Raw genomic sequence first — 23290 nt, 5'->3', positions numbered from 1 at the left:
TTGATTGAAGAAATGAGTTTATTTATTGATAGGGATGTTCTTAATGCCAGTTTGTTTAGTGTATTCTCATTATTTCTGTAGTTCTCTATTCCTCTCCTGTTCTTTTGTTATTTAATTATTTTTTTGTAGTGTATGCTTAGATTATCTTTTGGATTTTTGCTTTGTAGTTAAAGAAGACTGCTATATGTAAGCCTCATGTTAAATTGGTAATAGCTGAAGTCCTGATGCATTCTAAACCTCTGAATTTTTACTCTTCTTCCCCTTGCCATGATTTATGTCACATTTTACATCTTTTTATCTTCTATATCCCTTAGCTAATTATTAGAGTCACTTTTACATCTTTGGTCTTTTAACTTATGAAGTTTACAAGTGATTAATCCACCACCTCTACAACATTAAATTATTCAGAGTTTTCCTATATCTTTACCTTTTCCAGTGACACTTTTGCTTTCAAAAGCTGTCCTTTTCCTCATTAATGCCTTTTCATTTGAGCTTTAAAGTTGTGCCTTCAACATTGGTGTAATGACAGCGTTCATTAAAAGGGTGAGAGAAGCAACTACACACTGACTACATTGCCCCTCCACAAGGCTGTAGAGCCCCACTGAGTGGTCTCCCCTGAACCTATGGTTCTTTCATCAGAAAAGAGAGCATGAGTGGGGGATGCATCCAGCACCCTCCCCTAGTGTTGTGGGCCACTTCATGGGAGCAAATACTTGATCTTATTCCTAGTGTTTGTATAGGAATTCATGGCACTCAACTACTTGGAATGTGATTGTGACAGTGAAGGTGGGGAAGAGCTTGCAACAACCACCCCTCAGATCCTGGCAGACTCAGTTTATACCTGCAGAACCAAAGTAGCAATCTTAACCAGCAGTTTTGCTCATCTGAAGAACCAATTGGTGTCATGCTATGAGCAAGGAGCTGGATAAGGTGTAGGTTGACCTGATTTGGGCTTTCAAACAAGTAATTTTTCTATCTCTAGACCTTACTTGCTCAGGGAAGAGGTGAACCATAGCTCTCACTTTGAAGGAGAGTAGCCCCTAACCCCATGTGTCCAAAAGTACAAGGAGATGACATCCTGAAACACTGTCAGTTGAGAGTTGGGAAAGCAAAGCTGACATTCCCAGTACAAGTAGAGGAGTGTTCCCCTGCTGGGTTTAGGAAAGGGAATTAATCCATAGCCTAACTTGAAGCTGAGAGTAGCTACTGGTCCTGCTGATGGAAGACCTGCTTGGAAAACTTGGGAGTTCCCTAGAGTGACTCCTCCCAAACATGGAATTAAAACAAAGCCACACACAAGAAAGCCTGGCTCTTGGCCCCATCTGAGCAGAGGGCTAGCAACAACACCTGGAAGCTGTATGACCCAGCAATGCTCAAGGCAAGATCTGAACAGTAAGTGCTAACAGTGTGCAGTGCAAAGTCAGTAACCCTGTTCAGTCACAGAACTCGGGTTGTGGGTCAGCTTGAGTTAAGAATACAGAAAGGGCTTGACTAGCTTACAGGGAACATAGGACAACTGAAATGAAATTAGGAAAATTGCATGAACATAACAAGATAACAGAAACCCTAAGCAACAACACAAAAACAGAAATCTTATGTTCAATAGAGAACTTTAGATACAACCATGCAGAAGAACCAGTGACTAGAAGATAGAACATTTGAAATTATCCAATCCAGAAGAACAAAAATACAAAGAAAGCCCGAGGGAACTATGAAACACAATAAAAAGAAAATCTAGAAGGGAAGAGGATAGAAGGTACATTTAAAAGAATAATGGCGTAAACTTTTCCATACCCAGGGGGAGAATTAAACATTCAGATCTATGAGGCCTAAAGTAGCTGAAAGGTTGCAGTCAACAGGGCTATACCGAGACATATTTCATTACATTGCCAAAAATCTAAGTACAAGAAATAATTTAAAAAGCAGCAAAATAGAGAAGTAAAGAACAAGGTAACAACCAGTAAGAATTGGGGAATTTTTCAAGTGTTCAGGCCAGGAGAAAATGGAATAAGAAAATCAAATCTGTACCGAGTAAAGCTGTCCTTCAGAAATAAAGAAGGAATAAAGACATTTCCAAACAAACTTAACATGAGATTTGCTTGATACAAGAGCTTGTAAAAAGATCTGAGTAGAAATAAGTAATGTAAAAATAGAAGAAAACTGCATAAATCTCATTTTTGATGGTAAATAGATTTATGTTCTTTAACATGGTATTGGTGGTGCACCATTAATTTTCTAGTCTAACTTAAAAGTTAAAAGTGAATGTAATAAACATGCACATTACTACCGGGGCACCTAGGTGGCTTAGTGGGTTAAGGGTCTGACTCTTGGTTTCAGCACAGCTCATGATCTCACGGGTCACTGGATTGAGCATTGTGTTGGACTCAGTGCTTATGGGGAGTCTACTTGAAGATTCTCTCCCTCTGCCCCTCCCCTCACTTGCTTCTCTCACAATCTCTAACGTAAATATTTAAAAAATTACTGCAATAGTCTTTTACTAGTTATGCAAGAAAAAAATGGGGGAAATTGTAACATCAGTAACCTAAAATATATGGAGGAAGAGAAGTAAAAGTTTAAGAACTGTATTGAAATTATCACCTTAAAATAGAGTTGTATAATTTTAACTTATTTTAAAGTAAACCTCATGATAAACACAAGGGAAAATCTGGTAGCAATTTCACAAAAGAACATGATTAAGTTAATGAAAGTATACTGATGTGAAAAGACATAAAAACACAAAATGTTCTTTGCTTTTTATCTGCTGCTTTAATGTACAAGACAATAATTACTACAGAGATATAATCTTCAATCAAAAAGACAGAATGACTGAATGGATAAGAAAACAACAAGCAATGATATCCTGCCTAAAGAACCTCACATTAGCATTAAAGATATACGAGGACAGAAAGTGAAGAGATGGAAAAAGCTATTTCAAGTAAAGGTAAAAACAAAAATATTTCAACCAAGATAAAAACAGCAAAGGGGTAGCTACACTCATACCAAATAGACTTTAAACTGAAAATGATAATCATTGTGTAATGATAAAGGATATATTCCTAAAGATCTAATAATTGTAAATATCTGTGCATGCAAAATTGGAACAGCCTAAATCTCTAGAGCAAAAACTAACAGAGCAAAAAGGAGAAATAAACAGCACTATGGTAAGGGGATTTTAACACTCTACTCTTGACCATGAAGAGACAGTCCAGATAGAGAATTGATGATAAAAAAGATTTTAACAACACTGTACATCAAATTGACCTAATACATACCAACCCTTCCTAAGACCCACACACCAAAGTAAGAAACATTTAATAAGCAGAAATGGTATAAAGTGAAGATGTAATTACTATTTTTATAGATTTTACTTACTTACTTACTTTTATTTATTTATGTATTTAGTTATTTGTTTGTTTATTTATTTATGATAGACATAGAGAGCAGCAGAGACACAGGCAGAGGGAGAAGCAGGCTCCACGCTGGGAGCCCGACTTAGGACTTGATCCGAGGTCTCCAGGATCGCGCCCTGGGTCAAAGGCAGGTGCTAAACTGCTGAGCCACCCAGGGATCCTCTAATTACCATTTTATAAAAGTGATAATTCTATTTGGATTTTTTGTGGTTAGTGCAAACTTCTGGATTGTGGGTGAAACCTTTATACACAGGAGTCTGACAACAGAATATATACTTTCCTTGCAAGCATGCATGAAACACTTTCTACAATGGAACATATCTGAGGCCACAAAACAAGCCTTACTTTCTTGAATTCTCCAAGTCTTTTCTCAGACCACAGTATGAAAACAATAAGAAAACTGGAAAATTCACAAATACATAGACATTAAACAACATTCTCCTGAACAGCCAATGGATAGAAGAGGAAAATAAAGGGGAAATAAAGTTTATTTCAACCCCCAAAACAGCATAACAACATACACGAACTTAAAACAAGCAGTGAAAGCATTCCTAACATGGAAGTTTATAACAACAGATGCCTACATGAAGATCCCACATGGCCTAACTCTATGCCTTAAGGAACTAGAAAAAGAGGAATACACCAAACCTAAAGGAAATATAAGGAAGAAAAAAAAAGAGCAGATACAAATGGAGTAGAGAACAGGAAAGCAGTCGAAAGGATGAACCAAACTAAGAGTTTGAAAAAATAAATAAAACTGACATACCTTTAGCTAGATTCCCAAAGAAAAATTAGACTATCCAAATCAACTAAATGATAAATGAGATAGCTGATACCACAAAAATACCAACAATTATAACAGACTACTATGAATAGATATAGGCCAACACACTGGACAACCTCGAATAAATAAAAAATTCTTTGAAACATACAAAATACCAAGAATGAATAGAAAGAAGAAGAAAATGTATATACCAATTATGGGTAAAGAAAATGAATCAGTAACCAAAACCTTCCCATGGAATAACCCCTTAGAACCAAATGGCTTCTCAGGTGAAATTTGACCAAACACTTAAAGAATTAATACTAATATTTCTGAAACTCTTGCGAAAAACTGAAGAGAAGGCAATACTCTGAACTCATTTTTACAAAGCCAGAAAAGCACACTATCAGACATGAAAACTAATGGCCAATAGCACTGATGAGTATAAATGCAAAATAAACAAACAAAATGCTAGCAAACAGGTTTCAGCACATTAAAAGAGACATTTGCCATGATCAAGGGAGGTTTATCACTGGAATACAAGAATGGGCTCAGCATTTGCAAATCAAGATGATTCATCACATTAAAAGGATGAAAGAAGTATAAGCGCTCTCAACAAAATATTTGACAATATGGAACACCTGTTCATGATAAAAACTTAAAAATTAGATATAGAAAGAATGTATCTCACCATAAGAAAAGCCATGTATAACATGCACACAGTTAACGTGATACTCAATAGGAAAAAGGGACTAGGATGCCACTTTTGCCCCTTTCATACAAGATAGGCACACCTAATGTCACTGCACTGTATTATGCCTGGCAGATATTGCAGTTTTTACAAATTGAAGGTTTCTGGCAACCCTCCACTGAGCAAGTCTGCTGGTGCCATTTTTTTCCAAACATGTGTTTGCTTTATGTCTCTGTGTCATATTTTGCCATCTTTGCAATATTTCAAACTCTTTCATTATTAGTTTTTATCAGGGTGGTCTGTGATCAGTGACTGTAACTTGCTGACAGCTCAGATTAAGCTTATTAGCATTACTTGCTATAAAGTGTTTATTTTTTAAATCAAGGAATGCACTTTTTTTAGGCATAATGCTACTGCAGATTTAATAGACATCAGTATATTGCAAACCTAACTTTATTTTTTTGTTTTTTATTTTTTATTATTTTTATTTTTTTTAAACCTAACTTTTTAAATAAAAGATGTATTTATTTGTTTGAGGGAGAGAGAAAGTATGACAGAGTGGGGAGAGAATCCTCAGACTGGCTCCCCATTGAACATGGAGCCTAATGCAGGGCTTCATACCAGGATCCTCAGACCATGACCGTTAGCCAAAATTAAGAATCAGACATTTAACAGACTGAGCCACCCAGAAGCCCTCAAATAACTTTTACATGCACTAAGAAACTAAAGTTTGTTTGACTTGCTTTACTGTGATACTTGCTTTATTGTAATGGTCTGAAACTAAACTCAAAATATCTCTGGGGTAGGCCTGTGTTGTAGTTCTTAGCGGTAGCAATTAGGCAAAAAAGAAATAAAAGGTATCCAAATTGGAAAGAAAGATGTATTACTACTTGCATACGATGTAATACCACATATAGGAAACCCTAAACACTCTACCAAAACTGTTAGAAATAACAGATGAATAGCTGAAAGATATAAAATCATTGTACAAAAATGGTTACATTTCTGTATACTCATAAAACACTATCAGAAAAAGAAATTAAGGAAACAATTCCATTAATTACTCTACCCAAAAGAATAAAATATCTAGGAACACATTTCATTAAGGATGCAAAAGACATATACGTGAAAGCCGTAAGACACTGGTGAAAGGAACTGAAGATGACACAAATAAATGGAAAGATGTTTTGTGCTCATGGATTAGAAGAATTAATATGGTTAAAATGTCCATAGTACACAAATCAATGCAGAGATTCAGTGAAGTCCCTACCAAAATTTCAATGGCATTTTTCACAGAAATAAAAAAATCCTAAATATTGTATAGAATTAAGGGTTCAAATAAGCCTTCTTGAAAAAGAACAACAGAGCTGGAGGTTGCACATGCCTTGATTTCAAACCATATTATTACAAAGCTGTATTAATTACACCAGTAGGGTATAGACATAAAAATAGACACAAAGAAGAAAGGAGCAGAATGGAGAGCTTACAAATAAACCCATACGTTTATGGTCAACTCATTGATGACAAAGGCAAAAACACACAACTGGGAAAGGATGGTCTCTTCAACAAATGGTGTTGGGAAAACAGAACAGTCACCTGCAGCAGAATGAAACTGGGCCATTTCCTTACACCAAACATCAGCATCAATTTAAAATGGATGCAGGCTTGAAGGTCAGACTGGAAAATAGTACTCCTGGAAGATGACCCAGATGGGCAGCTACTTCCCATAGCTATCGGAAAAGGTATTATGGATAGGACACCAAATCAAAGGCAACCACAGCAGAAATAACCAACTGAGACAAGTGGGACTAGATCAAACTAAAAAGTGTTGTATACCAAAGTGAATATGCAATAAAACAAAAGCCTATATACGTGTGAATTATATACCTGATAAGGGGTTAATACCCACAATATATGAAGAACTTGTATGATGTGATAGCAAAAACAAAACAAAACAAAAACATAGAAGAATTGATTGGAAAAATAAGCAAAGGATCTGAATTGGCCTTTTTTCCCAAGAAAACCTAGAAATTGTCAGCAAGGACATAAAGGGTGCTCGTCATCACTAATTATCATGAAATTGCAAATCATAACCAGTGTGTTACCGTCCCATACCTCTGAGAAAAGCTATTATTGAAAAAACAAATACCAAGGCTAAGCAGAAAAGGAAACTCCAGCACACTGTTGGTAGGAATTCAAAGTGGTACAGCCACTGTTGAAAACAATGTGGAAGTTTCTAAAAAAATTAAAAATGGAACTACCAAGAATTTCCAAAGAATCCAAGAATTTCTTTGCTAGGTACTTGCCTTAAGAAAATGGGAACAGCTGAGGATTCTCTCTCAGCAGCTGCTTGTGGCATTTGCTGTGGAGCACAGGCATCAGGGCTGAGAGGTCAGGGTTCCAGGGCTGGGGGTGTGCCTGTGGGGATGGTCGGAATGCAGGGGTCAGAGCTGCCCTGCCTTGCAGCTGAGCCCCTTGGGCTGTGCCCTCTATATCCTTAGTATGTGCTGGCCTTACAGTAGGGCCTCTGCCACAGAGGCCTCCCTGCCCAAGCTGTCTGCCGACCCTGTCCTCTTGGCTCTCTTGGATGTCTGCAATTTGGTTTAGGCATTGCCCTTTTGGTCCCCTTTACCCCTTGCTTCTTCTGCTTGACAGCTACAGCAAACACCCCATCCCATCCAGTGGTTTGCTTGTGCCGGAGCTTTTGTGGACAGAGTCAATGTTTTATAGTTACATGCCTGGTATATAGGAATTGATCAATAAGTGATCAGTGAGTGGTAAACAAAACAAAAAATACCCCCTCCCTAAACAAAAATGATTACTGTAAAATGGTAAATATATCCCCAAAGATATATGCTATTACATATAGTGTATAATAACCATGATATGGAAACAGCCTAAGTTTCCATCACTGGACAAATAGGTATAAATATATATATATCACATTTTATCATTGTGTATATATGTGTATATATATATATATATACACACACACACAGATACATATATATTTATACATAGACATATGTATGATAAGATATATAGGCATGATATATATATAATGGAATATTATTCAGCCATAAAAACATAGTATTTTGCCATCAGTGACAAGGTGGATGAATGTTGAGGGCATCCTGCTAAATGAAGTAAGTCAAAGAAAGATAAATACTGAATGATCTCACTTATTTATGGAATGAAACAAAATACCCAAAATAAAGCATACAGAGAACAGACCGGTAGTTGTCAGAGGTGGGGGTGAGGGAAATGGAATAACAGGGTTTAAATATACAGACTTGGAGTTATCAAATAAGTCGTGAAGATATAATTTATGTTAACACTATACTGAATATTTGAAAGTTCCTAAGGGAGTCGATTTAAAATAAATTTTATTATAAAATTTTTATCATAAGAAAAAATATTTTAACTATATGGTGAATCATGTTAACTAGAATTATTATTATTCCATTATATATATATTCCTATATAATCAAATATCCAATCATGAGCTTCAGCTATACAGCATAATGTTATATGTCAATTCTATGTAAGTTAAAAAACAGTTTTGAAAGCCATCTACAGTAAGATATCAGATTTAAAACATGCTCTTGCATTGGCATAGGAAAGCATTAATCTGCTCTGCATTACAAAAATAAGGATGTGTGAGAAAATGATAATTTGCAAAGCAATTTTTTTTCTTAAAATCACTAAAAAAATCATTGTTTCCTCAGTTTCAGTTATTTAGATACATTTAGGGAGAAATGAAAAGAACAAATACATTGTTTTGCTTTCACAATAAGTACACTGTTATATAAACAGCTCATTCATGTTGGAGGTCCTATTTTGCACTAAGTGTCATTCACATGTATAATTATGAATCAAATTCATGTTCTATAGCTTCATTCACACTACAATTTTTTTACACAGTATTTTCAGGGAGGCTTTCCGTAACCTTTACATATCAATTCAAAGTAGTACTAGTATATCCACAAATTGGATGTAGTTGTAATTAACAAAGAAAGGACTTTGGATTTCCACTCTGTCCTAACTAACAAAAATTTTAATAAACTAAAAATCAGCAGCTTTTCTTGTCAAAGGAGTAAGAAAGCAAAATTCTTCCAAAATTAGTGGCACAGAAAGGGGAATACAGACCATCACAACTTACGTTGTGATGACCCAACGTAAGTATAGACCCATTAGCATTAATGTATGTGATAACCAGTACAGAGGGTAGGAAAACCTAACTCTAAAAGACAAAATTTTGGAAGTTTAGTGAATGATGAGCCTGTGAGATAAACAAGGGTTCCCACTCACTGAGGGAGGCATACTGTTTGGATTTTTACCTCTAGAAGCTTAATCAGGTTCTCACAGAGAATATCAGAGAAAAGTCTCCTCTTGATTCTAGCAGGAAGAGGGGGAAATCAATCATTTTGAAATATACCAGTGAACAATGTTCCTCTTAGCAAGGTTTGCCCTTAGGAATAAGGTCTTTAGCAGAACCTGATGGGGGACACAACTCTAACTGTCTCTGGGGCAGCCTGGGTAGCTCAGCGGTTAAGGTGCTGCCTTCTGCCCAGGGTGTGATCCTGGAGATCCAGGATCGAGTCCCACGTCAGGCTCCCTGCATGGAGCCTGCTTCTCTCTTTGCCTTTCTCTCTCTCTCTCTTTCATAAATAAATAAAATCTTAACAAAACAAAACAACAACAACAAAAAACACTCTAGCTGTCTCTGGCCGTCCTGTCAACCTAAGGTGGGTGAGCACTGAGAAGCAATGGTTGTATTCCCAGTTCAGGGGCAGAAGCCAACCAAAAGACTGAGATTTATCACAGGAATATAGAATGCTTTCCATTCCTCTACATATTACCACTGCATTACTAAAACCTATCTAGTGCATCATGTTTACCTATCAACAACAAAACTACAAGACCTAATAAAAGGTAAATGTGGTGAAGAGAGCAAACAGCAGAACCAGATCATGATATAACAGGGTTGTTGAATTTATTAGATTATGAATTTAAATATTTATTTTAGAGAGAGAGCAAGTGATCAGGGAGGAGGGGGAGAGGCAGAGGCACAGACAAAATCTCAAGCAGACTCCCTGCTGAGAACAAAGCCCTAATCAGGGCTTGATCTCAAGACCCTGAGATCATGTCCTGAGCCAAAACTAAGAGTTAGATGCTTCAGTGACTGAGCCACCCAGGTGCCCCAGAATATGAATTTAAAACCAATATTATTAGTATGCTAAGGACTCTAATGGAAAAAATAGGCAGTATGACATAACAGATGGGTAATGGAAGAATTGTAAGAAAAAAATGTAATCACTACAGAATGAAAAAGATAGGTAAATTAAAGGGCTAATTCAATATCCCTGACAACTGATCAATTATGTCCATGCTGCTCAGCTATGAGGAGAGAAATAAATGAGCGCAAAAAAGGCCTTTGCAGCCTTTGTCTGCACTGATGATTTTCTTGTATTTATAGCTGATCAAAAACAAACACAAAATTCTTAATAAAAATGCCACAAAGTAACAATAAACCTGCTGTAAATATTTCCATACCACGCAGGACAGTGTTTAGATGTCCTCAGTGGAAAAGGTTGGCCCATTCTACCCCTGAAGAATAGACCATAAATTTTTAATTTTTCTTTGTTTATGGATCTGAGGTTTAATTTTTTTATTTTATTTTTTAACATCTTTCATATCCTGTTGTGCCTTTCCTTAAGCACCCCTCTCTCTCCAATATAAAAAATCCAAATTTTCCCCATTACTCCTAGACTGATTAAGTAACCAATCTTCCCCCCACAATTTTTTATTGATATTCTGTTGATAATTCTTCATAAAGCCACTTTCTCAAGTTTATGTGTTTCATGGTGATTAACTCACAACTTCTCAAAGAACCCTAGAATTATCAACATAGTGAAAAATAAGTCACTTCTGAAAAGGAAAAGGTTTATTTACTTTTAAGACACTTCAGAGAATCTTAGAAGATAAGGTAAAGAAGAGGGAATACTTGAAAAGCATAGATGAGGCCATGGGAAATGGGCTTCACCTCACGTGAAGGAAAAGCCTTCTGTTATAGTAAGTGGAAGATACAAACTGTCAGCAGAAATATCCTCCTCTCAGGGTTAGTGGCAGGAGGATGAAAACAGGCCAAGGTTACTGAGCATGTTGGAGTTACTGTCTCCTTCATGACATCTGGGATGTATTTCAGATGATGGAGAGTCAGAAGGTGAGAGCTGGACACAGCTAGTAATCCTCGGTTTGTAGTATATAAGGGAACTGGCCAAGCTGATTTTATTTTTATTTATTCATAAGAGACACACAGAGAGAGACACACACAAGCAAAGGGAGAAACAGTCTCCCTTGAGAAGCCGGATGTGAGACTTGATCCTGAGACCCCAGGATCACGACCTGTGCCAAAGGCACTCAAACACTGAGCCATCCGGGTGCCCCTGGCCAAGCTGATTTTGAATGAGGACAGGTAAGCACGGTCCACAGTGTGATGCTTACTGAAGCCAGCTGAAGCTGGTACAGGGAAGGAATCTCTTGATAGCAGAAGAAAAGGTTGTTGCTCTACATACCTTTTCACCTTTTATTTCCTCTCCTTTTATTGGTACCCGAGACAAGAAAATAAAAGTACTCTAAACTGTTCTCCATTTGTTTGTATCTAAAAGATTTATGTAGGGACACTGTGATCTTTGAAAACCCATCAAAAACAACAATTATAGACAAACACCTAATTAATTTTACAAGGATGGGGAACAAACAGAATATCCACAATATATTTCCTAAAGATGAATTCGAGGAATAACAATTTTTCCTTCTTTGGCACAGTTGTTGTAAGGAACATGATGCACATGTAAAAATATTCTGATTGGTATTTCCAGTAAGATTTAAGAAGCTAAACATTATGAAATTCCACTGGAAGGTCATGTTAAGGAACATAAACATTCTTTAGTTTAAAAAAAAAAAATCAACAGGGTGCCTGGGTGGTGCAGTTGGTTAAACATCCAACTGCTGTTTTCCATTCTGGTGGTGATCTCAGTATTGTGAGATCAAGCCCTACTTTGAGCTATACATTCAATGTCAAATCTGCTTGAGACTCTCCCTTTCTTCCCCTCTCAACTCATGCTCTTTTTCTTAAGCAAGTCTTAAAAATTGATTTTAAAATGCGCAGAAGTTTAAACATGGTATCAGATTCTGCAGAAGAGCAAATAATCAAAAGTCAGAACCAAAAGTATTTTGATATATAGAATAATGAAAATTGATTAGTGGCAAGAAACCTATAGAGGAGACCCAAGATACTCAGTATAGATATAGATATCCAGAAATATGCACTTCATAAGCTCGGGAATAAAAACAGTTTTTTTTTTCATTTATAATTCATTTGTAATTAATTGCTATTGTCCCTAATTGACCTATGAATTTGCTTTAAGGAGAATCTTCAAGAATGATATAAAACACAAAGGGCTTTTAGTCACTTTTGGAATCCTACTTCGAAGTTTCAGACATGGGGCACCTGGGTAGCTCCATGGTTGAGCATCTGCCTTCGGCTCAGGTCATGGTCCCCAGGGTCCTGGGATCTAGTCTCACATTGGGCTCCCCACAGGGATCCTGCTTCTCCCTCTGCCTATGTCTCTGCCTGTCTCATGAATAAATAAGATCTTTAAAAACCTTCAGACATCAAAAAAGATAGCTGTAAACTTCAAGCTGTTGATTCACAATATGGTCAGTATGTGGTTCATTACTATGTTGCAGGCTTCACTCTCAGAGGCCTGATGGGTAATTGCTGTAGAGATGCTCTTCTGGTTCAGATCCTTGAACAGGGAGTAAGATCCACCTTACTTCCTTAGCTTATACTTACATGCTCAGCCACTCTCTGTCAAATGAAGAAAGGAAGGGTCTGTATCAGGGTGTCCATGTCCAAACACCAGGTTCATTCACATACCAAGCCAGAAGAAAACTAGACCCACTGTCTGCTTTCTAGAGTCTAAATCCCCAGCTCAATCTCCTATTTCTTTTAAGATTTTATTTATTTATTCATGAGAGACAGAGAGGGGGGCGGGCAGAGACACAGGCAGAGGGGGGAGCAGGCTCCATGCAGGGAGCCTGATGTGGGACTTGATCCTGGGTCTCCAGGATCACGCCTTGGACTGAAGGCGGCACTAAACTGCTGAGCCACCGGGGCTGCCCTCAATCTCCTATTGCCCAATTTATGAGTCTTCCTTGGAAGCCAATAATAACCTTTCCTGTCTCTAAAGTTTGAGCCACTGAGGGTTAATCCAACGAGGTTCCTTGACTTCTGTTTTGGAGACAGAAGTCTATCAGTCTTTGTGAATGTGTAATATGTTCTGGCCTGAATCTGGGGTTGGGGCAATTTGAGGAAGCTGATCTCCCTTTTCCAAAGGTGAATGGACAACCCCAAAGATAAAATTTCCATGCCAAGAGAAATACTTGGCACCTGATGGTAATAAGTGCTTGGCTCTCCTAGGTTCCCTCTGAATACAGAGTTTTAAGTATTTATGTGCCTAACATAGGAGCACTGAAATATATAAAACACATATTTACAGACCTAGAAGATGAAATGGACAGCAAAATAATAATAGAAGGGGGCTTTAATACTCTACTGATATAAATGGATAGATCATCCAGACAGAAAATCAATAAGAAAACATTGGCCTTAAAGGAACATATAAGACCAGATGGACTTTACAGTTGTATAGAGAACAGTCCATCCAAAAGCAACAGATACATGTTCTTAAGTACACACAGAATAATTTCCAAAATAGATCATTAGGCAGCAAAACAAATTTTAACTTTAAATGGAGTGAAATCACATTAAGTATCTTTTCTGATCACAGTGGAATGAAACTAGAAATTAATTAGAGGAAGAAATTGGAAGACTGACAATATGTGGAGATTAAACAACATGCTGTTACAACTACTGGCTCCATGAAGAAATGAAAAGAGAAATCAAAATACCAGAGATAAATGAAAAGGAAAATACAACATAACAAAATTTACAAATACAGCAAATGCAGTTCTAATGGGAAAGTCCACAGTGATGAATGGCTACATCAATCAACAAGAAAAACCTCCAGCAACCTAACCTTATACATCAAAGAACTCTAGAAAGAATAAACAAAGCCCTAAGTTAGTAGATATAAGGAAATAATAAAGGCCAGAGTGGAAATACATAAAATAAATACTTGGAGCCTGATGACTAAAAAGACGAAAAGATCAATGAAACTAAGCAGGTTCTTTAAAAAATAAGCAAAATCGACAAAACTTTAGCTAGAATCACCAAGACAGTAAAATACTTAAGTTTTACCAAAGATGCAACAGACTCCTACAATGAAGGTTATAAGACACTGATGAAATTGAATAAGGCACAAATAAATGCAAAGAGATTAATTAGAAGAATTAAATAGCTGAAATGACCATACCACCCACAGCGGTCTACATACGCAAAACAGTCCCTCTCAAAATTTTCGTGTCATTTCTCACAGAAATAGAGCCAATAATTTAAAAGTTTGTAAGACTTTGAAAAGCCAAAGCACTCTCAAGAAAGAACACCACACCTGAAATCATCACGCTCCACATTTTTCAGGGAAATGTAAATGTCTCCTAGAGAACCTAGAAAGGCAAATTGAGTCCCTCTCCGTTTGTCTGCTGCACAGGTCAGAAGGAAACTCTAATTCCACTGACATGATCGCCTTCTCTCTTCAATCCTGAATCTCAAACCTAGAGATGACCAGAGCATTGCTGGCATCTTCTTCAAAGATTGCTCTGCTCACCAGCAGGCTTTTAGTTCTAACTGCGGGCAGTAAAGCTCATTCATGTCAATGGCTGCACTGAGTATATTGGATATATGTATGTGTGTATGTATACATATATGTTAACATAATCAACATAGGTTCTTTACAACAAAACCAATACAATTTTATGTATATATGTGTGTGTATGTTAAAGAAACATAGATGCCTAATCATATGGACTAATTTCTTTCCCAGTGTTTTCTAGTACTTTTCCATTAGGTCACCCTGGTGCTTATAATCTCTTTTTTGTGTTTTAGCAGAGTTGAGTTCAATCTCTCACTCCTATTCAATAGTCTTGAATAAATTCTCTTGCCATTTTAACAAGTATCTAGGACAATTTGTCTTTCACAGAAAAAGAGAAAGTTTCAGACAAACATGGCCACATATAGGAATATGCATTGACTAGGGCTATTTCATATGATGGTAGGCACAGTCCCTTGGAGATCAGTTGGGTTCGAAGATTATATATTTGGTAATTAGTCATCTGTCTGTTCAACAACTTTTTGCAATGGGACTTTGTCCTCCTGGTTTTAAGTAAGAGAAAGTGAATGCAAAAGCCTATTTAGGTTCGAATTTGGGAAGTTGAATGAGTTAAAAAGAGGTAAGAGCAACAGAGCTTAAGAGCATGAGTTTTTGGAGTGATGAAGCATGGGTTTAAGCTAAAACAAGGAAGAGTGTGAAAAACAACTGATGTATAGAAAAAAATTAAGGTGTCAATAAATATCCACACAACTATCATATTTTATAAACACATACTCAAAATGAACACAGTTTTTTAATAGACACACTGAGGGATTCATATTATATTTTAGAAACATAAGATTCAGTAAAAGGAAATATGCAAGTAAAAATATTAGGATTAAAGAAATCATAATGCCCTTTATAAGTCATGTGAAGAAAATATTTGATAGAATTCAGTCTTATTTATGAGCAAACTCTCTATGAAGAGAAGGCTGCTCCCCTAATCCTGGCAAAAGTTATCAATAATTAAAACAAATTTAAAAACTCTTTGCATGACAGTAAAAAATAAGATAGGAATATCAGCTATCACAACTTTTATGTAACCTTGTCCTGCAGGTTCTGGCCCATACCAAGACCAAGAACAACAAACCAGATACTGGGTTGTAATGGAAGAGACAAACAATTGCCAGTAAGATCAATGTGATAGAGCAACAGCAAGAGAGGGAAAAGGTAGATGGGCTACAGGTATGAATCTCAGAGGATCCTGATACTTGGGGTTATTTTTTATTTTTATTATTATTTTTTTTATCAATTAAGAGGTTAACTGTTAGGAAGTTAAAACAGAAAGAAAGAAGAATGAGATTTCTCTGCTTGATAACAAAAGACATGATATGTAATGGGAAAAAAAGACATATTTGAAGAGCTAAGATGGAAAAGGTGTCATCAAAATTCAGGATGCAGTTAATTATTGAAGTGATAGAAGTTTGTTTGGGGGCAGCTGAGCGGCTCAGTCAGTTAAGCGTCTAACTCTCGATTTCAAATCTGTTCATGATCTCAGGGTGGTAGGAACAAGCCCAATGAGGCTCTGTGCTCAGCGGGGTGTCTGCTTGAGTTTCTCTCCCTTTCCCTCTGCCCCTCCCCTATTCTCTCTCTCCCTCTATAAAATAAATCTTAAAGTTTCTTTATTGTAAAATATTGTAAATAACTGTGGGAGGACACAGGAGTTTGGAAGCCTGTAGAACTACATATGTGAAGAAGAGTGACAGATTTAGAGATATAAACATGATCTTGATCAGTAGCCAGGAATTATCCCTTGGACTTTGATGAGCATAAGGGTCAAAAGCTGGATAGAGCTTGATCTTCTCTTGAAAGAGAAGGGATATTGTGCTTAGTAACTTGACAACTTGTCCACCACTACCTTCTGAGTAACTCCTAACTTAATTATGGCTCTTTCAACATAGCCCAGCCATGCCTCTTTAATACCACACACTGCTTCCCACCTTCTGTTGTTACTCTTGCTACACAAAAAACTACAGTCATCTGAGCTTCTTTTCCTACATTTGACTTTTCTTTCAAACTCATTTTTTAAAAAGATTTTATTGATTTATGTGTGTGTAAGAGAGCAAGAAGGGACAGAGGGAGAGGGACAAGCACACTCCAAGCTGAGCAGGAACCTCAACACAGGGCTTAATCTCACGACCCTGGGATCATGACCTGAGTGGAAATCAAGAGTCAAACACTTAACCGACTGACCTACCCAGGCACCCCTCAAACTCATTTTAAATAATACTTGATGGGGGCAGCCCTGATGGCACAGCGGTTTAGCGCCGCCTGCAGCCCACAGCGTGATCCTGGAGACCCTGGATCAAGTCCCACATCGGGCTCTCTGCGTGGAGCCTGCTTCTCTCTCTGCCTCTCTCTCTCTCTCTCTCTCTCTCTCTCTCTCTCTGTGTGTGTCTATGAATAAATAAATAAAATCTTAAAAAAAATAATACTTGATGGCAAGAAGCATTAAACAACCTTTTCCTGTACCAAGTATCTACTCAAATTTTACCTTCAATAATGTCATTTTCTAATAGCCTGTTTCCCTGTCTATGTTCCACTTAAAACTGAAGGTATTTAAGAAGGAATTTTATCTTAGTCACTGGTATTTATAAAACCTCACCTTGTATCAGATACATAGTAGATTCTCAATAAATATTTACTGAATGAATGAGACATCTAGCCATTTGAAGAATTAATCTAAACCAAGCCACCAACTTTATTAAATGCTATTTAATTCCCAATGAAATAGGGAATGCTAGGCTTCTATTTCTATATATTGTATAGATTCTATATGGTCTTGTTTGTAAGTTTAAGTGTACCGTACAAGTGATCATTATGGTAACATCTATGTAGAATTAGCAAAAGGACACTACAGATTAATAGTATCCGTGCAAACTCGTATCTTAGAAACGTGTGCCATTTTCATTAAATCTCTAATCCTCCTCATTTTAATCATTCAGTATCTTCTAGAATTTTGAGTATTCTCACCAATTTTGAGCTTATCAAAGAAAGATTGGTTAATATGATCCAGATTAAATAGCATCACCAATACGACAACCAAGGTTATTCCTGACTTCCATTCACAAGGATAACTATTGTCTCTGTTAAGAACAAGACATCACTGAGAGAATTTGAGAATACAGGAGGTGAGGCTGAAGCACTCCCTTGTACCTTAGAGACCAAGGCCAGCTGCATTAGAAGGTTAAGAGATGTGGCTATGTGATGACTCTGCCCCTCAGGCAAGTAGAGCACCACCCAGAGAGGTCTGTTTTGAGACAGTTTCTCCTCCAGCCCACAGTAACAACTAGTTTGCTCCAGTATTGTAGGTCACATGGTGTATGACCCTACTCTGGTCTCATGGGGATTGCAGTGGCATCTGTGGGGCTCAACTACTTCTCTAGTGCTACTGCTATGGAGAAGAGGCAGGGGCTTGTAACACCTAACCCTCAGAACTGAACATACCAAGTTCATACCTGCAGTGCCCAAGAAAAAACCCTCACCACTGGTTTTGTTCATCTGCAGAACCAAGTAACAGATGTACTCTGAACAAGGACCTGGGTGGAGGGCAAATTAGAAGGTTTGCTGGTTTTTGAACCTGGTTTGCTCCAGCCCACAGAAGCTGCTCCCAAACTCTGGAAAGAGTGCCTCCTAACCACATCTGGCCAGAGGGGCTGGCAATGGCACCTGGATGCTCTATTTCCTGTAGTGCTTGAGCAGAGAGGCAGGTCAGTAGAGCCAACTGTGCCTAAAACAAAGCTAATACTAGGCATGGAGGGTCCCTCTGCTATTTAGACCAGAGGATTAATTCATACCCAAGACTGAGAGCAGCTCCCAATCTCTCTTAATGGGAAAGCCTACCTGGGGGAAAAAATGGGAGTTGCTTAACAGTGGCCCCTCCATCCCACCTAGACAACCAGATTGAAACCTAGCCCAGCCTGCTAGACTTCTGGTACCCATCTGACCTGAAGGGTTCACAGGAACACCTGAGAAGCTGTGCAACCAGCAATGCATGAGCTGAGAGGTAGGAAAGCAGAGCTGAGTGCCCCTAGAACAAAGCCAGTACAGGGCTTGGAGGGCTCCCCTGGTATGCCCAGGCAGTGTGATTAATTCAGAGCCAAAGCTGAGGGATTTTCTGGCCCCTCTTGATGGGACAGCTTGTTTGGCAAAAGTTGAGAGATACCTGGGGCAGCCCCTTCCCATCCCATCCGGGCAAGAGAACTGAGACATAGCTTTACGCTCTCTGGAGAGTATCTCCTATCTCCATCTGACCAGTAAGGTTAGCAAGGACATCAGGAAAGTGAGTATGTAAGCCAGCAGTTCTTGAGATAAGTATCTGACAGGCAGATCCTATAGTCTGCAGAGCAAAGCCCAATTTAGCTAGAGTGCTTGGGGTGCAAGGCAGACTAAGACACCAAACAAATAGCTATAGTGACTTTACAGATGTTCCTACTGCACCCAGACAAACTAATTTGTAGCCCTACCCAACAATGAATACAGCCTTCAGCCTACACAACTGGATGCACAGGAAGCTGTATAGCCCATCAACCAGCCCTCCTTACAGTGGCACTTGAGTAGAGACTGCAGGCCTAGTCTTTCCCTAGCTGTAGTGCAAAACCAATGGCTTTACCATTGGTAAAGCCTGGGTAATTCAGTATACACTGGACTAATTCGGAGCCCAAAACAATGAGCTGTACAAGCCCTAAGTGTGGTCCTGTTGCCTTGTCAGGACAGCAGAAGCATATTCATAGCTCTACCTATTATTCAATATAGTAGTTAGTCCTGACCATCTAGTAAGGCTGACCTGAGAATTCAGACAAGCCCAGAGCTCCATCCAAAGCATCATTTGGGTAGGGAAACAAGCTAACAGTAGTATTCTGTTCTCAGCCATTAGTATACCCTCCCATCCCCAACATCAGCACTCAGATGCCTCACCCAAAAACAGCACAAGAGCAGACCCATCTGTCCAGGACATTATCAACATATATACCCAGACACTCAGATGAGTGGATTCTTGAAGATCCATTGTGGCCAAAGCAAGTTTGTCAAGTCTGTGAGAGAAGCCCCATTACTCAAATGCACAAATACCAATGTAAGAACGCAAGGAAAACAGAAAATCAGGTAAATATGACACCATGAAATGAAATAAAGCTCAAATACCTGTTCCTAAAGAAATGAAGATGTATTAACTGTCAGGCAAAGAATTCAGAATTATCCTCTGAAGGAAGGTTAGTAAATTAGAAAAATACACAGACCACTACACAAAGTTAGAAAAACAAGTTATGATCAAAACAAATTTGACAAAGAAACCCTCAGAAACCACCAAAAAGAAAACCAGAAATCCAGAAGTTGAAAAATAACTGAGTTGAATATTTCTATACAGATTTTCAAAAGCAGTTTTGATTATCCTTAAACAATCAGTGACCCGGAGAATAGGGTATTTATAATTATTCAGTCAGGGTAGGAAAAAATAATTGGAAAGAAAACTAAGGTTCCTATGCACACAATGCAGGAACACAATGCAGAGAAACAAGAGTACATACATAACTTTGAGGTGTTATGGATTTGGTTCCAGACCACCACAATTAAGCAAATATCACAAGAAAGCAAGTCAAAGCCTTTGCCTTCTCAGTGCAGACAGGTTTAGTGTACGTGCTGCTGAAGTGACCACAGTTACTCCGTGCATACAATTGTGTTTACCTATACTGTCATCTATTGACTGTAATAGCATTATATCTAGAAATACAATGTACCTACCTTAATGAAACAATGCTTTATTGCTAAAAAATGCTAACTATCAAGAGGCCTTCAAGTGCAATTAGATGGAGCAGTTTCCCTGTCTGGAACCAAGCAGGATACTTGGCGCATAGTGGGTCAAGTGTAAACATTCAATGAATTTAATTTATAAGATCTGATATCAGAGTGAAATCAAATGGGTAATATACTGTCATGATTTAAATTTTATATATATATACACACACACACATGCACACACACATGCACGCACACACACTTGAGAGGAGTCACAAGAACTTTAAGTTGTTAGGATATTTATGAAATTTAGGTTAAAACTGTAATTATCAGGTTTTAACAAAGTGAATGGTAAATCAATAAAATGTATGGTGACTTTTTTTGAAGTTAATTTACTATCCTCCCCCTGCCCTCAGCATCTCTATCTCATTCCTAATTTAGATGATTTAGTAGATGGTCTAGTAACTTTACCTCCTGATGCTCAGCACTTCTTTTATTTTACTGCTTGCAGGCTTTTCAAGGACACTTTGCATAACACTCAACATAAAAGATAAGATTGTTTTGTCACCCATCTAATTCAATATACACATTCCCCAAATAATTTCATTCCTTTCTTGTTAGAAAAAAAAATGTTATCTTATTTATCATTCTTTAAGATTGAAGAATGTGAGACACCTGGGTGGCTCAATAGTTGAGTGTCTACCTTCAGCTCAGGACTTGATCCCAAGGTCCAGGGATGGAGTCCTGTATTAGGCTCCCTGCAAGGAGCCTGCTTCTCCCTCTGCCTATGTCTCTGCTCCTCTGTATGTGTGTCTCATGAATAAATAAATAAAACTTAAAAAAAGGACTGAAGATTGTAACAATATTTCTTCTGGAGCTACCTCTTATAAGGCAAAATCCGTTCATAATGATGTCTTCTTTGAGACTTTTTATAATAAATGTAAGAATACAGTCCACTAAATAAAGTATCTGATTATCTTTAAAGCTAGTAACAGGTGACCCTAGACATGCTTTCTGCAAGCTACATGTGAGATATTGTATCAGAACATAGCACCTTCCTTTCAGGACCCAGAGTCATAGACATCACCCAGACATTCTTGTATCATTTTTTGTTCAAGAGTCTGTCCTGTCCTGTTCTCCTCTGAGATGACTCACTAGAATTTCAATACGAAGTGGTTCCTTTTTCTGCTTGAATATAACTTCCATCAGTACTTGGATTCCAAAGGGTTTTAACTGATGTAGAAATGTATTTTTAACTTTTGTTAACATCCTTTGAATTATGGGCTTTTTGAAAATCTTTTTTTTTATTTATTTTTTATTGGTGTTCAATTTACTAACATACAGAATAAACCCCAGTGCCCGTCACCCATTCACTCCCACCCCCCGCCCTTCTCCCCTTCTACCACCCCTAGTTCGTTTCCCAGAGTTAGCAGTCTTTACGTTCTGTCTCCCTTTCTGATATTTCCCACACATTTCTTCTCCCTTCCCTTATATTCCCTTTCACTATTATTTATATTCCCCAAATGAATGAGAACATATAATGTTTGTCCTTCTCCGACTGACTTACTTCACTCAGCATAATACCCTCCAGTTCCATCCACGTTGAAGCAAATGGTGGGTATTTGTCATTTCTAATAGCTGAGTAATAATCCATTGTATACATAGACCACATCTTCTTTATCCATTCATCTTTCGTTGGACACCGAGGCTCCTTCCACAGTTTGGCTATCGTGGCCATTGCTGCTATAAACATCGGGGTGCAGGTGTCCCGGCGTTTCATTGCATTTGTATCTTTGGGGTAAATCCCCAACAGTGCAATTGCTGGGTCGTAGGGCAGGTCTATTTTTAACTCTTTGAGGAACCTCCACACAGTTTTCCAGAGTGGCTGCACCAGTTCACATTCCCACCAACAGTGTAAGAGGGTTCCCTTTTCTCCGCATCCTCTCCAACATTTGTTGTTTCCTGTCTTGTTAATTTGCCCCATTCTCGCTGGTGTGAGGTGGTATCTCATTGTGGTTTTGATTTGTATTTCCCTGATGGCAAGTGATGCAGAGCATTTTCTCATGTGCATGTTGGCCATGTCTATGTCTTCCTCTGTGAGATTTCTCTTCATGTCTTTTGCCCATTTCATGATTGGATTGTTTGTTTCTTTGGTGTTGAGTTTAATAAGTTCTTTATAGATCTTGGAAACTAGCCCTTTATCTGATATGTCATTTGCAAATATCTTCTCCCATTCTGTAGGTTGTCTTTGAGTTTTGTTGACTGTATCCTTTGCTGTGCAAAAGTTTCTTATCTTGACGAAGTCCCAATAGTTCATTTTTGCTTTTGTTTCTTTTGCCTTCGTGGATGTATCTTGCAAGAAGTTACTACGGCCAAGTTCAAAAAGGGTGTTGCCTGTGTTCTTCTCTAGGATTTTGATGGAATCTTGTCTCACATTTAGATCTTTCATCCATTTTGAGTTTATCTTTGTATATGGTGAAAGAGAGTGGTCTAGTTTCATTCTTCTGCATGTGGATGTCCAATTTTCCCAGCACCATTTATTGAAGAGACTGTCTTTCTTCCAATGGATAGTCTTTCCTCCTTTATCGAATATTAGTTGAGCTTTTTGAAAATCTTAAGTAGGAATATCTAAGGCATCCATTTCTACTTATTTATAAGGACATTTATATGATAGAACCCTTTTAATAATTAAAAATGTTATAGAAGAGTACTTGATAGAGAAAAACATATATTGACAAAAGAGAAAGCTTATTACTGTATAGATGATTCTTTGTGTTGTTAGATGTGTACATAGAGAAAAGAGACTAGAAAGACACACAAAGCAGTATTTACAGTGGCTATTTCTGTGGGAAATGGG

At 37.8% G+C, this 23290-nt stretch overlaps 1 protein-coding gene across 12 annotated transcripts in view; it reads left to right on the top strand.

Moving 5' to 3' along the window:
- The window catches only part of LOC140641224 (palmitoyltransferase ZDHHC2-like), a 464956-nt gene that overhangs the window by 394922 nt on the left and 46744 nt on the right, over window positions 1-23290 (top strand). For 7 of the 12 annotated variants that reach the window (XR_012037754.1, XR_012037753.1, XM_072840741.1 and 4 more), the window contains one exon: window positions 15757-16368. The exons of 4 other annotated variants lie outside the window; for them this stretch is intronic. Coding sequence is in view for 6 of the 8 variants with exons in the window: in XM_072840741.1 (XP_072696842.1) it covers window positions 15757-15844 (88 nt within the window). In the remaining 2 variants the exon portion in view is untranslated. Of the gene's footprint in view, window positions 1-15756; window positions 16369-23290 lie in introns of those variants that run through there. One more of the 12 variants, XM_072840737.1, reaches the window with a different exon arrangement.

This window comes from Canis lupus, chromosome 10 (genome assembly GCF_048164855.1).
Source record: "Canis lupus baileyi chromosome 10, mCanLup2.hap1, whole genome shotgun sequence".
In the NCBI taxonomy this organism is placed as follows: Eukaryota; Metazoa; Chordata; class Mammalia; order Carnivora; family Canidae; genus Canis; species Canis lupus.
The sequence above is the reverse complement of the archived record's forward strand: the minus strand, read 5'-3'. Positions and strand labels throughout refer to the sequence as shown.